The sequence below is a fragment of the Macaca thibetana genome, chromosome 15 (genome assembly GCF_024542745.1).
Source record: "Macaca thibetana thibetana isolate TM-01 chromosome 15, ASM2454274v1, whole genome shotgun sequence".
Classification (NCBI taxonomy): domain Eukaryota; kingdom Metazoa; phylum Chordata; class Mammalia; order Primates; family Cercopithecidae; genus Macaca; species Macaca thibetana.
The window spans coordinates 18,693,418-18,706,032 of record NC_065592.1 but is presented as its reverse complement, the minus strand read 5'-3'; the positions used below and the strand labels follow the sequence as shown (position 1 = coordinate 18,706,032).

Below are 12,615 nucleotides of genomic sequence, written 5' to 3'. Positions count from 1 at the left end.
TTCTCAGCTAATAGAAAGATTTAATTCTATTTAGTTAAATCATTCTTGAATAGATTCTCCCATAAATCAAGCAGACTCAAAACATAAATATCATTCTATTAAGTCAGTCAAGGAGTAGATGTGATAAGGTCTTCTGCTGTCTAACTTCTGTATTTCTTTGATTGGTTTAGGACTGGATAAAGGAGAAAATGAGGCAATTGTTTCTGGGAATAAGTCTCGAACATGAGATACAAAAATAGATACACCTTTTTTCCTTTAACATTTACCTCTTACTGCCATATATATAAATATATATATACACATACATATATATACACACACACAATTCCACACAGATATAGTTTATTTTATTTTTATATAAAATATATTTTAAGCTAATGTTCTATATAATATTGTTATATTTATGTATTTTATTATATATTATATTATACATTAATGTATATGCATTTTATGATACTTTGTTATATATTATTTTATATATATAGTAGATATATGTAAGAACCTACAAGCATGTCCAAACCTTGCTTTGGGCTTGGTAAATCCTTTTTTTATTATTTACTGTGGGACATGGTAAATAATATTTACTTTTATTTATTACTGGCTTTTACCTATGTCCCACAGTAAATGTGGGCTTTTACTGTTGGGCTTTTACTGTGGGACACTGGCTTTTACCCACGTCCCACAGTAAATAATAAATAACACATTTTGATTGTACTTTAGTTGATCTTTAAAAATCACACATTTTCCAAAGAACAAAAAAAATTTTTGCTCTAGCTTTCTAAATTAGGGGCAGGGAAATAAACATTTCCATTTAATAAACAAAATATATTATTTATAATTAAACATAATAATAGATAAAAATATAAAAACCACATGAATGTTTCAATTCTATACTATCAGCATTTAGAAGAGGAAAAGAAGGTGAAGGAGAGAAAAATGAAAGCAGAGGGGTAAGCAAAAAAGACAGAAAAAAAGAGATTCAGGGGCAGAAAGAAGCAAAAATGAAAAGAACAGAGAGCAATACAGAGACAAGAGATTGAACAGAGTTCTGCACAAAGACAACACAGAGACAGAGGGAAACAAATGAGACACACTGGAGGCAAAAACATAGAGAAAGGACTCTATTTTCAAGGAATGATATCTCCATCTTAAGGCTTTTTAAGAATTTACCACCAAATATTTTTAAATGTTTATATTTTTTGAACTAGAGTCTTATGGGATTTTATTTACATATAATTTAATGCAATGCTTATTTAGGGATGCCTAACACAAGGCTATCTTGCCCGAACTTTTGAAGTCACTGCCGAGGCTGCAGTTGACCTGCAATTTCCCATCCCTGTCTGTGTCCACCAGGAGGGGCAGGTTTCACAGAATAAGCTCCCTCTGACTTACCGCGGCAACATTCTTACCCTGTTTGCCACCCACATGTTTTCCATTAATGGAATAAAATGATCATATGTAGCAAGGTCTATCCCCTCACCCCATCTACCTTGATGGAATATGGAATCCCAGGCTTCAGGAAAAGAGGAGTAGCAACCAAATTCAGTTTGTAGGGAGAGAGGACATATTTGATGCCAGGTATTTCTGCCTCTTCAGAAAATCCACCTAAGGAAATGGCAAGCATCATGTTGACAGTTTTTAGGAGTATTATGATCTGTATGGATATCCATTTTGTCTCTATATTTTTCCACAGACGTATTCATTCACTCATTCCATTCTTGCATTCATTCATTTATCAGTAGTAAGTAGGATATAGGTCTTGTTTCAGAGGGGCACTGCAGAGAAGAGTTTAGATCTCAGGAGTTTCCAGGGCCTTATGCACAAGCTCATATATAGAGAAGTTCTTGGAGAAGTAGAGCTATAGGACTGGACTGAGGAAGGATGCTAGGAAGGGGGACACCACTTTTCATCAGTGGCCTGAGTTTCAGTTGACTGTATTCAAGGGATTGAGGAGAGAGGGAAGGGTCAGGCCAGAGACTGAGCCTTACAGAGGTGGGTGTGGGGGGTAGGGGGGTGGTGTTCACAGAGCATAGATACATAGAGAAAATCAGAAAAAGGGAGCTTGGTGTAGAAAGAAACCTGAAGGAGAGTTCAAGACCAGCCGGGCCAACATGGTGAAACCCCATCCCTACTAAAACTACGGGGAAAAAAAAAAAAAAAAAAAAAAAAAAAAAAGCTAGGCATGGTGGCGTTGCCTGTAATCTCAGCTACTCGGGAGGCTGAGGCAGGAGAATTGCTTGAACCCAGGAGGCGGAGGTTGCATTGAGCCAAGATTGCACCACTGTACTCCAGCCTTGGCGACAGAGCAAGACTCCATCTCAAAGAAAAGGAAAGAAAAGAAAAGATAAAAGAAAAGGAAAGGAAAGGAAAGGAAAGGAAAGGAAAGGAAAAGAAAGGAAAGGAAAGGAAAGGAAAGGAAAGGAAAGGAAAAGAAAGGAAAGGAAAGAAAAGAAAAGAACACTTGAAGTTCTACTGGCAAGAACCCAATAATGTTACCCTCCAGGTAAAGATTAAGTTAAATTATTAAGAATAACATTTGAAGCTTTAATATTCCCAAACTCCTTTCCAATATTACATCTCTAATACTCTCTATACATATTCTATATTTTAGTCAAACTGGATAATCTGCCGTCCTTAAAGATTAAGCTTCACCATCTACCCTTCTTCATTTGCCCTCTCTATGGAGGGTTTCTGTTTCACCCTGTCTACCAACTCTGCCTCAAAACCCTAATTATTTTTCAAGGCTCATCATCTTCATAACACTGTTCTTGGCTGCTCAACAATCATCTAGAAGCTTGCCTTCCTCTGAATCCTATTGCATTAATATTTTGCTTAGAGCTCATATGGAATTCTTCCTTGCAACAGTTCTTTCTTCACCTGTCTTATACCTGATGCTAATTTGTAAGCCACTTCAGTGCTGGCATCATACATCATTAATGTTTGCAAGCCTGTGTGTTTGGCAATACTTTAAATATCTTGTAGACACTGCTTAAACTGAACTTATTTAAAATAAATTGAGGAAAAAAAAGAAGAAACATTAAAATAATGTTGAAAACTTTAGGCTTTAGGAAACATTCAGTTTGACTCCATCATTGTGTAGACTATAATAATGATAATAGTAATACCTTTATTTGTATAGTACTTTATCAAATAGTTTTACATACATAATCTTATTTTGGTTTTGATTTTCACCAGGTGAGAACACTGGGGTGCCAAATGGTCAAGGCAGAGAACCTGCAGAACTACTTTGGATATGAATCGGGTAGTGTTTTCCCATTTTTGCAGTAAAAGTGGAGGTAATCGGGACCCAAAGGCTTGCCCAATGACTATAAAGAAGCAGAGTTCTACTGCCTTTTTATAACTATATAAAAATCTACTTCTTATAATTATATTTAACTATGAAAGAAAATACAATGTGAAATAATAATAGAAATTAGAAATTATTTACACCTTTAATATTCTGTCTAAATATTTTTCAAAAGAAAGTACACACACACACACATACACACACACTTACCTGTAGACTCTATGACTGTTACAGCAATATAAAGGTACTTGTTGTTTAAATCTTCTAAACTGTAGTATGACAGTTCTTTGACTGCTGTTTCAGAATCAAATGTGACTTGAGCAATTCCATTTATCAACTTTTTAAAAGGAGAAAATGGAGGAGTTATTTCAGAGAAGAACTTATAAGGAAAAATTAATAAAATCTGCTTTTACTAGCCTCTAAATTGAAGGCAGATGTCAGAAGAATGATTTAGCGCCAATAGTAAAGTAGATAACTGAGTCCATAATTAAGCCCAGGATGTTATTTTCTAATTATTTGTATAGAATTATAGAAGTAGAAGAGTCTTGAACATCACATGGTCCAACAGGTCTTTTTGGTAATAGCTGACAAACACTCCTTCTTCCAGTTCCTGCATCATCATTCATCTTTCTAGGCCTCTCAGTGTACTTCTGCCCTTAACTAAGAGTTTGTTGGGTTTTATAATATTTAATTTGTACTTCACTGCTTACAAATTTAAATACTAATTTTAAAACACACAATGAGTAAGGGGATGTGGGGTTAAGTCATATTCTATTATTTAATTATTAACACAACAGTAAAATAAAGTTTGCCTTATTTTTTTCTTACACAATTGAGTGACTTGAGGGCAGACATTTTTGTGTTATTTAGCTTTAAATCCCAATGTCTAGCATAGAAATTTTGCATTTTAAAAATGCATTTAATTTACATCTTAAATTAATAAGATTGTAGAGGATAAATGATTGATGATGCAAACCATATGAATATGCAAAAATGACATGAACTCATATCATCTGTGGTATAATGTAAAGAACGCTGAATAAAGGAAAGGGAACCTGCGCCCTAATCTTAGTTCCAGCAATCACTAGCCCTAAGCTTTGGACAAATAACTTCATGAATATTTCCTTGCAAGATACTATGCTGTCTCTGGGCATATAAGGGAAATGATTCAGACTCACAAATAGTTTAATATTGAAAATGATAGATAAGTAAACAAGTCATTCCAATAAAGAAGGGTTTCTCAACCCCTCAGCATTATTGACATTTTGAACAGGATAATTCTTTGTTGTAGGGGCCTACTCTGCACATGGTAGGAATTTAGCAGCATCCCTGGCCTCTCCCTAGTAAATACCAGTAGCAACCACAAATGTCTCTGGACATTGCCAAATGCCCCCTTGGGGATAAAAAATCATCCCTGGTTGAGAACCACTGCAATGAAATGTGAAGAATGCGTTAAGAAAAGAGGCTATACAACAGGGGGAGCTAACCTAGTGTAGAAGAGTCAGGGGAGGCTTCCCAGAGAAAGGTTGTCAATGTTGAAACTTAAAGAATGAGAAGGAATTAGCCAGGAAAAGAAGGGGCAGGAGGGGACAATGGGAAAGAGCATTTTCAGGTAGAATAAATGACATTGTAAAGACCTGGAGGCAAGAGAGACTTTGGTCAGTTAGAGAAATTGGAGTGATTAATACAAAGGGGAGGGAGAGAGGAAAGGGCATGAGATCAGCTGGCAAGGGAGGCTGATGCCAAGAAAAATGAACTTCACCCTAAAGGCAAAGGGAAGCCCATGGAGGATTTTAAGTTTCAACCTATCTAAAATGGGGGACTGGACTAGATAGTTTTGAAGTAACTTCCCATCTCTCACCTCTGGATGCATCTGTAGGTGTGAGTGACTGTGTCTTAACATCTTACCATTGTGTTTTGCATTGCTGTTTGCATCATTTCTTTTTGATCATCTTTTAAGTCTTCTCTTATTCCAAATGTGATATAAACATCAGCCTCAGTGACTACTTTATTATAAAAATATCTGTCAGACAATAGCATAAAACTGTTTTACTAACATGGTTACAATAACAGGATTCAGATAAAATGTAACAATTTGAAATTACGTAAAACACTTGAGGTACTTTAAAGTGTCTTTCATCCTAACCAAAAGAACAAAGCTGAAGGCATCACGCTACCTGACTTCAAACTATACTACAAGTCTACAGTAACCAAAACAGCATGGTACTGGTACCAAAACAGAAATATAGACCAATGGAACAGAACAGAGGCCTCAGAAATAACACCACACATCTACAACCATCTGATCTTTGACAAACCTGACAAAAACAAGAAATGGGGAAAGGATTCCCTATTTAATAAATGGTGCTGGGAAAACTGGCTAGCCATATGTAGAAAGCTGAAACTGGATCTCTTCCTTACATCTTATACAAAAATTAATTCAAGATGGATTAAAGACTTAAATGTTAGACCTAAAACCAAAAAAAACCCTAGAAGAAAACCTAGGCAATACCATTAAGGACACAGGCATGGGCAAGGACTTCATGACTAAAACACCAAAAGCAATGGCAACAAAAGTCAAAATAGACAAATGGGATCTAATTAAACTAAAGGGCTTCTACACAGTAAAAGAAACTACCATCGGAGTGAACAGGCAACCTACAGAATGGGAGAAAATTTTTGCAATCTACTCATCTGACAAAGGGCTAATATCCAGAACCTACAAAGAACTCAAACAAATTTACAAGAAAAAAACAAACAACCCCATCAAAAAGTGGGCAAAGGGTATGAACAGATACTTCTCAAAAGAAGACATTTATGTAGCCAAAAGACACCTGAAAAAATGCTCATCATCACTGATCATCAGAGAAATGCAAATCAAAACCACAATGAGATACCATCTCACACCAGTTAGAATGGCGATCATTAAAAAGTCAGGAAACAACAGGTGCTGGAGAGGATATGGAGAAATAGGAACACTTTTACACTGTTGGTGGGACTGTAAACTAGTTCAACCATTGTGGAAGACAGTGTGGCGATTCCTCAAGGATCTAGAACTAGAAATACTATTTGACCCAGCCATCCCATTACTGGGTATATACCCAAAGGATTATAAATCATGCTACTATAAAGACACATGCACACGTATGTTTACTGCGGCACTATTCACAATAGCAAAGACTTGGAATCAACCCAAATGTCCATCAATGATAGACTGGATTAAGAAAATGTGGCACATATGCACCATGGAATACTACGCAGCCATAAAAAAGGATGAGTTCATGTCCTTTGCAGGCACATGGGTGCAGCTGGAAACCATCACTCTGAGCAAACTATCACAAGGACAGAAAACCAAACACTGCACGTTCTCACTCACAAGTGGGACTTGAACAATGAAAACACTTGGACACAGGGTGGGAAACATCACACCCTGGGGCCTGTCATCGGATGGGGGGCAGGGGGAGGGATACCATTAGGAGAAACACCTAATGTAAATGATGAGTTAACGGGTGCAGCAAACCAACATGGCTCATGTATACCTATGTAACAAACCTGCACATTATGTACATGTACCCTAGAACTTAAAGTATAATAAATAAATAAATAAATAAATAAATAAATAAATAAATAAAGTGTCTTCATGCACTATTACATTTCATTCTCATAAAGCCACATTAATAACGTTATGTGCTAGATGAAAAAAATTGATCTAGGGGAGATCACAAGACTTAGAATCAGGGCCGTCTCCTATAGGCCAAATTACTTCCTTGATAATTTTGATACCAGCTACTCTCTATTTTATTTTATGTCTTTAAAAGGTACATGTCCAATCTCACTGTTATATGAGACCGATTCTTCATAAAAAATTCAAACTACATGTTGTCCTTTTTAGTTTAGAATTAAAGTAAGAATAAAGTAAACTTTCTACCCAGCAAATAATACTAAAGCAAGAGCTAACTTTCCTTATTTATGGTTTGAATAAATACTCCCCATTATAGGAGGTCAGTTTCTATAATTTTCTCTCAAGTGAGACTTTTATGCTGGTTTAGACCAAGTAATAAACACTCTATTTTCCAAATAAATGCTAATAAGAGAGTTAGCATAGGGTAATGTTTGAAGCATGGACTCTGGAACCAGAAAGGCTGTGCAACTTACTAGCTGTGTGATTTTGAGCAAATTATTGAACATTGATGTACCTCAGTTTTTTCACTTGTAACATGGGAATAGTAACAATATCAATGCATAGAGTTGTAAAGATTAAATGTGCTAATATATGCTGAGTGCTTAGAAGAGTACCCCACACGTATAGTTATATAGATTGGTATAACTACATTATATTGTAATTTTAAAATGACCTAAGTTTTTGTGATAGGTTGCTTGCAAAACTAACCCCCAATTCTCTACCTCCCCATGTATCCACAACCTTTGTACAGTTCCTTGTGTCCACAATGTGTGGGAGGAGTCTATTTCCTCTGGGCTGACCTTGTAACTTGCTTTGGACAAAAAAATGTGTGGAAGTGATGGTGTGCCAGCACCAAGCCTAGGCTCAGGGGGACTTTTATGCTTCATTCCCTCTCTTTGAGCATTGCTGCTGCTACAGGCTAGCCTGCTGGATGATGAGAGGCACACACACTTTTAGCCCCATCCAACTGCCAGACATATGGACAGGACCTTCCTAGACCAGTCAGCCCCCAGCTGACCTACCAACTGGCTGCAGGTACATGGGCAAGCCCAGCTGACACCAGCGTGGCCCAGATCAGCAGAACTTCCCAGCTGACTCATAAATGGTGGTAGTTTTAAGGCACTGGGTTTTGAAGTAGTTATGCAGCATTAGCTGGCTGATTAAGTCATTTAAAAAATGACAGGAAGTGAATCCTTCATATCTCAGTCCCAATATCCTAAGTCACCCTAGTCACCAAGCTTAGATCTTTAGCACTTTTATTTTCTTTGTTTTTGCTGGTGAATAGCCAACAAAGCTAAACTTGGAATCAGCTAAAATCAGAATAAGCAAATAAACTATCAGCATGATGTCTCCTTTATCAATTAGTCCCCAAATCATGGCAGACTTTGATAATAAATCACAGATCTCACTTTGGGAAACTATCATCAACCAGAGTTGAGTTAATTTGAAAAATAAAAACAAAAACAAACAAACAAAAAACCCCAAATGTTCTTACCTTGCTTTTATAGTAATTTCAAAATTCTTAAAGTTCTTATAACCAATGAAATTACTTTCTGGTTCTACTGAGACAGAAAAATGTGGCAAGACTGAAAATAAAAACAAACAGGTAATATTACCATTTTGATTAGAGCAGACTTTAAAGCCTAGCAAACAGCTAGACTTTCTGGTATAGTTGGACAAGCTGTAACATCAACACAACATCCACCTTATCATCATAATCATCATCGTCATCATCATCATCAACAACAATCTCTGCAGAGCCTTCCCATTCCACCAATCAGAGGTCAATCCAGAAGCACCTTGCCTATATTTTGATTACAGCATTTGTTATAGGCAATAGGTTATTTCTTCCATTAGAGTATAGGTTCCTTGAAAACAAAAAAACTTTTCAATAGTGACAAAACATAATAAGATTTACATTTCAAGATTATTTTGGCTAATACCAAGCAAGATAGCTTGGAAGCAGAGACATCAGTTAGGAGGCTTTTGCTGTAGTCCAGGAGGGAGGGTGCTGATGAACTGATAAGAGAGGCTACAGATAGTAAGAGGTGGGTGGATTCTCGATATACAGAGAAAATAGCAAAAACACTTAGAAGAAGGGAGATGGGTTAGGATTATATGTTACAGAGAGCTGTAATCTTTAAGGTTGAGTTTCATCATAATGCATTTGTTTTGTCACTGTTTTTCTTGTTAATTGTTAAAATTTGTGTCAGTATTTATTCTTCTCCATGTCATTATGAATCTCTTGGGGGAATAAAAAATGGCTTCAAGCAGAAGAAAGTTAAATTTGATAGCAGAGCACATAGAAATGCTAGTAAACTACTATAAGAAATGAAAGATTAAACTATTTACATTACTTGTTAGTCTATTAATATAGTTTATTTCAAAATAAGAATATCTTAAATATTCAAATTAATATATTAGGAATTTAGGACCCAGAAAATAGGGTTGGACTAGGGGTAAGGAAACCTAATTGCTTTTGTTTTGTCACTAATTGGTTTCAAGACTCAAGTAAATCATTTATTGGTTTTACTGGGTTCCAGTCACCTCATCTATGACTATTTAAGTTTCTCCTAGTAATAATCACAATTCTAGAAAGGATATTTACTAGTCAAGCTCTTCAGGGGACTAGATCTCTTCCAGCTCTCTGATGGGGAACACAAGTCCACAGAGGTGGTTCTGCTTGATCAGGGTTAAAGACATGCTGGAACTAGAACCTAGGCATTCAACTACCACTCCTCCCTCCAACCCCTGGCCAGTACTTCTAGCCATACGAGCAGGCTGCCTCATCTTCACCTGGGATTAATTTTGCATTAACTACATTATTAAAAAGAATTATTACAAAACACTAACTTTTTATAGAAAAACTTTTAATTGGCTGGGTGCAGTGGCTCATGCCTGTAATCCCAGCACTTTGGGAGGCCAAGGTGGGTGGATCACGAGGTCAGGAGTTCAAGACCAGCCTGGTCAAGATGGTGAAATCCTGTCTCTACTAAAAATACAAAAATTAGCTGTATATGGTGGTTGGTGCCTGTAATCTCAGCTACTCGGAACGCTGAGGCAGAGAATTGCTTGAACCCAGGAGGCAGAGGTTGTAGTGAGCCAAGATCGTGCCACTGGACTCCAGCCTGGGCGACAGAGTGAGACTCTGTCTCAAAAAAAAAAACAACAAAAAACAAAAAACAAAGAAAGAAAAACTTTTAATTGTCAGAAATTACCATATTCTTTAACTTCAAAAAATGCAGTTCCAGTTGTTGAAAAGTCCTCTTTATATTTAGCCTGGATCGTCCACATACCATATCTGTGGAAGCAAAATATTTAAAATTATAGATGTCATCAAATGTTTTTAATTCACTCAGAGGAGATCTAATAAATTCCTGTTTTAAAGAGAGAAGAATACACAAAGATATATAAAACCTAAGTAATATATTTTATTTGTGACTGATTTTTAAGCAATAAATAATTGAGCATTTTTAGGATAATAGATAATAGATATTGTTTAGTAACTAGTTTTTCATGTATTGGGTTATTTTTCCTGGCATTTTATCTCAATACAGTCATTAGTTTTGATTTGAAGAGCTTATTATTTCTGAGAATTTATTTAATCTTGGAGCCTAATTATGCTAACATAATACTAAAATCCAAAATATAGTACAAAATCCATAATAATGTCTCTAGAAACATATAATACAAGACAAGCTTATACAGATGATAAAATTTACGCCTCACAAAAATGAATTTATGGTTGGAAACAAAGCATGGTTTTTTAAGGATGAAAATGACCTGGCTTTAGTTAATAACCTTTATTAAAAAATATATACGAGGCCAGGTACAGTTGCTCATGCCTGTAATCCCAACACTTTGGGAGGCCAAGGCAGGAGGATCGCTTGAGCCCAGGAGTTCAAGACCAGCCCAGGCAACATGATGAAACCCCATCTCTCCAAAAAAATACAAAAATTAGTCTGGTGTGGTGGTGCATGCTTGTAGTCCCAGCTACTTAGGAGGCTGAGGTGGAAGAATTGCTTGAGTCCGGGAGATCAAGGCTATGGTGAGCCAAGATCACACCACTGCACTCCAGCCTGGGTGACAGAGTGAGACTCTGTTTCAAAAAAAAGTGTGTGTGTATATATATGTGTGTGTGTGTGTGTGTATGTGTGTGTGTATGTGTGTGTGTGTGTGTATGTGTATATATATATATATATAGAGAGAGAGAGAGAGAGAGAGAGCCTACCTTGCAAATTGGCTATGCAGTCCACAAATGTTAATAGTATTATAATAATGATTATTACCATCATCATCTTCAATTTTATGAATATTTATCAAGGGCCTATTATGTTGAACTGCTGGTGTGCAATACAGACAAGGCCCGCCTTAAAGAGTTTATAAGCTAGTGGGGAATAAAAATGCCAGCAAACAAGTAAAGAAATGATGATGACATTGAGATAAGTGTCATGAAGAAAATAAACAAGATGCTGAGATAGGGAGTAAAACAAAGCAAGAGATTACATTAGATCATGCATCCAGGAATAGGCTTTTTATAAAAGCAGCTTCTACTCTGGGTCATAACAGTGAAAGGAAGTCAGGCTTATGAAGAGCCAGGTGAAGCCCATTCCAAGTAGAGGGGATGACATGTGCAAAGGCACGGAGGTAGGAAAGCACTGGACATGCCAGACCTTCATGGCTGGCACATAATTTTCCGTGGGTCAAGTGGCACAAGATGAAGTTGGAGAAATGATAGCAGTAATAATAATAGGTTTAATTCTGCACTACGGAACATGTAGTATTTTCAAGAACGTACACAATTTTTAAATTATCCAAGTTATTTAAACCCCTCAAATTCAATTAAAATTTTTAGAAAAATTTCAGTACAGTGAATTAACTGTGAACTCCTCTCTAGAGGGCAGAGGGAAAATGACCATAAAAAGATTTTGCTCTAAAATTATAGTGCAGCCATGTATAGGTACACTTGTCTTATTCATTCTGCTCTATTATAAATTTCTTCCTTTCCTTTCCTTTCCTTTCCTTTCCTTTCCTTTCTCTTCTCTTCTTTTCTTTTTTCTTTTCTTTTTTTCTTTCTTAGATGGAGTTTTGCTCTTGTTGCCCAAGATGGAGTGCAGTGGTATGATCTCGGCTCACTGCAACCTCCACCTCTGGGGTTCAAGCGATTCTCCTGCCTCAGCCTCCCAAGTAGCTGGGATTACAGGCACCTGCCACCATGCCCGGCTAATTTTTTGTATTTTTGGTAGAGACAGGGTTTCACCATGTTGGCCAGGCTGGTCTCAAACTCCTGACCTCAGGCCTCCCAAAGTGCTGGGATTACAGGTTTGAGCCACCGCACCTGGGCTATTATAAGTTTCTTGAAAGCAGGGACTGTGGATTCTTTATTTTGTATCTCTCCCTCCTATTGTGATTTGCCCATACCAAGAATGTGTTCATCGAATGTGTATTACATTGAATCCTGTTTAAACTTTTTCTTAAATCCTTTCATGTGAGGGCAAATAATAGATACAGCTCTGAGAACTCCTTCCCTCTTGGACTTTGCCTCCTGGTAGTTTATCCAGGCAAAAACTACAGACCATCATATTTTATAGCAACCAGAGCAAGGAACAAGACCACACCAGCCTTT

At 36.8% G+C, this 12,615-nt stretch overlaps 1 protein-coding gene across 3 annotated transcripts in view; it reads right to left on the bottom strand.

The window, feature by feature from the left end:
* C5 (complement C5) overlaps positions 1–12,615 on the bottom strand; it is a 99,210-nt gene that overhangs the window by 70,831 nt on the left and 15,764 nt on the right. For all 3 annotated transcript variants that reach the window (XM_050761918.1, XM_050761919.1, XM_050761920.1), the window contains exons 6-10: positions 10,208–10,290; positions 8,485–8,575; positions 5,216–5,330; positions 3,518–3,644; positions 1,490–1,605 (exon numbers count right to left, since the gene is read on the bottom strand). In XM_050761918.1, coding sequence (XP_050617875.1) covers positions 1,490–1,605; positions 3,518–3,644; positions 5,216–5,330; positions 8,485–8,575; positions 10,208–10,290 — 532 coding nt within the window. The remainder of the gene's footprint in view (positions 1–1,489; positions 1,606–3,517; positions 3,645–5,215; positions 5,331–8,484; positions 8,576–10,207; positions 10,291–12,615) is intronic.